Genomic DNA, 2210 nt, shown 5'->3' with positions numbered 1-2210 from the left:
AAGTTTTCAATGGGGTCATCATTGTCAGAAGTAGAAAATGGTCTGGGTCCTTTTTGTTTCTGGGCCAGAGCCGTGGGTGTAATGGTAAGTCACCTAGTGCTGCCCTTTGATGATGGCCCCTAGCAAACTCTGAGGGTTTCTGGTACAGATGGTTGAGATCCACACGAAGCCAATTCCATTTGATAACTGAAAGATTGGAGGAGCTATGATCCTTTCGACATGAACACTTGGTTCTGGCTCACCCAACTGTCACCCACCAAATGAGTAGAACCCCCAACTCCGGCTGAAATCTCGTTTTCCACAACTCCACAACTGCAGCTGTATCTATGACAGGAAGGGTCCCTTTTGATGTCACAAGACACCATGTGACTTTACAACAGTGGCAATTGTGACAGAGGGGTGGTACTGACATCAGACAATTAGTCTGTCCTTCACCTTCAGAGAGCATAGGGGGCAAAATGAAGACAGGATGAATAAGAGAGGAAATGGAGAAGTTATTCCCACTGCTGCCCACCCTCAAATTCCTCGTTGTATTTGGGCTGATCTTAAATGCTGTGCTTGGAATGACTGTCACCAACATTGAGATCTTGCAGTCAGTTGATCGTCACCCTAAGAGAAAGCAGCCCAGCCACAAATCTGCAGGAAGCAAAGTGATTGGCTCCGATGATGGCCCTGTCAAGGTCTACATCAAATTGCGCAGCAAAAGTCCGCGGATTCTCTGTGCAACATCGCAGCTAATGAACATGGAACTCATGGATCCCACTTTTACTTGGAAAGGACCGAAGGGAATAGACCTTTCAAATAAACCCAATGTAAAGATAACACTGACGGGTACCCTGATCATTAATAACTTCAGCAAGGAATTATCAGGGGTCTACATATGCACCATTCTCTTCTACAATCCGAGCACTAAAGCCTTGCAGTCTTTGAGTTTGAAGTATTTTCTGTATGCGTACCTTGACCCCAACTACACCTATGAATTTCAGATCCAATACCATGCTGCTGACTGTCACAATTCGTACAACAGTCTCTTCCTAAAGAGGTTGCACACAGCTTTGAACCAGCTAGTCTCAGATCTGGCCTACACGATCAGTATACATAAATCAGAATGCCACATGCTGAAGGTGCCCTTGGCGGGCATACAGTACGAGCTGTTCCTCACGCTCAAAGTGCACCTGGATGTGGAAGTGCTGGACATCATCTGCGAGAGAAACCTGGAAGAGTGCGATCACAACCTGCGGTTGGAGAAGGTGAGGCACCGGATAGAAGCCTTCTTTGGCAAGCAGGCGGACACATACCGGGAGATCAGCGGCCTGCTGCCTTCCGTCTACTACATCGACGGCACGTTGCAAGTGATCCAGGTCGATCGTTGCAAGCCCGGCTATGGCAAGGACCACAAGAAGCACCCGCAATGTGGGGAGTGCTGTGTGGTGTGTAGCCCGGGGACATACAGCAGCGGCCACCAGGTGACTTGCTCGCTCTGTGCCGACGCTATCCATTTCGGAGAATCAGACTGTGAAACTGAGTGAGTGGTTTCCTCAATCTTTGATGAGTTATTAGCCCTGACCTTTGCCCAGTTGGTGCTGGTGATGTTTCTTTTTTTTTACTAATGTAAGAAGGTATCAGGAAAGAAGCCCCAGGTCATATATACAGAAAGGTGGTATCCTGCATTTTCAATAAAATACATCAATGCAAGTTGCCTGTTTCCATCTGGTCTGTTATAAGATTCTACTCATATTGGGTAGAATGGGGTTGGAAACTCAGTGTAGGTTATTATGGGTGCTGGCGTGCATTTTAATAAAATAAATTGATATGAATGAATGAATGTTTATTTTTGAAATGTATCTTATTCCCGACAGACAGTAATGCTTTGTTAATAAAAAGTTTGGAATATAATTTTGGTCACAAGGAGTTCTTTTCTCACGGTGATTATATGTTCAAGACTTCTTCAGAGAGGGTGAAGGTTGCTTTCTGACAGACTGCAGCTGGTTAACCTATATTTTTATCATTATCCGACCACCACTGTGACAAAAACATTACAGTTTGCACCCATCCATGCCCCGGGTTCCCTTATTCCTGCTCAGGGTTGCCACGTTTAGATGGATTTCAGGAGCTCCATCACATAACCCAGCCCCAAACCTCTAAGTGCCCCCTCTGTAAGCATTGTTTTCATATAATTTGATCAACTTGCTTACTTAGTGAGGGGACTC

The 2210-nt window shown here is 45.7% G+C and overlaps 1 protein-coding gene across 1 annotated transcript; it reads left to right on the top strand.

Annotated features, from left to right (window-relative positions):
* Positions 1-485: 485 nt before the first annotated feature.
* On the top strand, positions 486-1529 carry LOC132829793 (zona pellucida-binding protein 1-like). The gene has a single exon (XM_060847157.1). The coding sequence runs from the start codon at positions 486-488 to the stop codon at positions 1527-1529; it is 1044 nt and encodes a 347-aa protein (XP_060703140.1).
* The last annotated feature ends 681 nt before the right edge of the window (positions 1530-2210 follow it).

This window comes from Hemiscyllium ocellatum, chromosome 30, assembly GCF_020745735.1.
Source record: "Hemiscyllium ocellatum isolate sHemOce1 chromosome 30, sHemOce1.pat.X.cur, whole genome shotgun sequence".
Classification (NCBI taxonomy): domain Eukaryota; kingdom Metazoa; phylum Chordata; class Chondrichthyes; order Orectolobiformes; family Hemiscylliidae; genus Hemiscyllium; species Hemiscyllium ocellatum.
This window is presented reverse-complemented; position numbering and strand designations above follow the sequence as displayed.

What these genes read in the sequence shown, in the direction of transcription:
- LOC132829793 (XM_060847157.1), top strand. Translation starts at nt 486, where the DNA reads ATGGAGAAGTTATTCCCACTGCTGCCCACCCTCAAATTCCTCGTTGTA.